This window comes from Volvox carteri, assembly GCF_000143455.1.
Source record: "Volvox carteri f. nagariensis unplaced genomic scaffold VOLCAscaffold_1, whole genome shotgun sequence".
Taxonomy (NCBI): Eukaryota; Viridiplantae; Chlorophyta; class Chlorophyceae; order Chlamydomonadales; family Volvocaceae; genus Volvox; species Volvox carteri.
Window position 1 is genome coordinate 2,113,047 of NW_003307545.1, and position 1,028 is coordinate 2,114,074.

At 59.6% G+C, this 1,028-nt stretch overlaps 1 protein-coding gene across 1 annotated transcript in view; it reads left to right on the forward strand.

Annotated features, from left to right (window-relative positions):
• Window positions 1-1,028, forward strand: part of VOLCADRAFT_101577 (uncharacterized protein) — a gene marked incomplete at both ends in the record, with an annotated part of 3,963 nt that overhangs the window by 2,757 nt on the left and 178 nt on the right. Inside the window, 2 exons of the mRNA XM_002945696.1 lie at window positions 20-169; window positions 650-743. Coding sequence (XP_002945742.1) covers window positions 20-169; window positions 650-743 — 244 coding nt within the window. The remainder of the gene's footprint in view (window positions 1-19; window positions 170-649; window positions 744-1,028) is intronic.

Genomic DNA, 1,028 nt, shown 5'->3' on the forward strand with positions numbered 1-1,028 from the left:
GTGGAGCACCCCGTGTCAGAGGCCATCACGGGCCAGGACCTGGTGGAGTGGCAGCTGCGGGTGGCGGCGGGGCAGGCGCTGCCCCGAAACCAGGACCAGCTGGCGGTGGGGGGACACGCGATCGAGGCACGCATATACGCGGAGAGCCCCAGGAACAATTTCCTGCCTGGTGGGGCTGGGGTCGGGGGGAATTATCGGGGGGAATCTAAGGGGGGGGGAAGGGGGGAGGATGCGTGTTTTGGGGCTTGAAAGCAACTGGCTGGGGTTTGGCTGAATGGGGGTCGGTGGGAACGGATTGTGTGTGTGTGTGTGTGTTGTGTGTACTCGTCTCATCAAAGCCAAAGTATGCGACAGGACAGATCAGGTAGGGATAGGCGCGCGTGTGTGTGCATGTGTGTGGGTGTGTTTTGGATCGGGGGGGAGGGACGGGGAAAGATGTGGCGGTTGTGGATCGTTGTGTGTGTGTGGGGGGGGGAATTACCGGGGCGGGCTTACCCCCGGCTCAACCCCCCTTCTGGTTTCCCTTTGGGCTCCCTGGAGTGGGAGCTGCGAGGCTTACCCTGACCCTACAACCCCACAACCCAATCCCCACATTCTGTGATTGGTCGTCACGATGGGCCCTATTAACTTGGGCTTGTACGTCCTTCAGGCGCCGGAACCGTACGGCGATGGCGTACACCTGCCGCTGCTGTTTCCTTCAGCAATGCACCCCTGCGGGTGGATAGCGGTGTACGGGAGGTGAGGTACAGGGGGGAAGGGGGGAGGAAAGGGGGAGGGATTGAAGGAGAGGCATGTTGTCCGTCTGTCTGTCCGTCTGTCTGCGTGTTTACCTGGCTTCGTGTTGTTAGCTGTATCCAACAGAACACTTCTTCTCCGCTTGTTCCTCAAACACCATCACTCGCTCGCCAATCTGAGTCATGGCGGAGTCATGGCTTCTTCGTGGTTTTCCATTTTCTGATCTTCCCCTCCCCTTGTTTTGCTTGTTCACTCCCTCCACATAACTCCGTTCCTCCCCAACCTCCCCAACC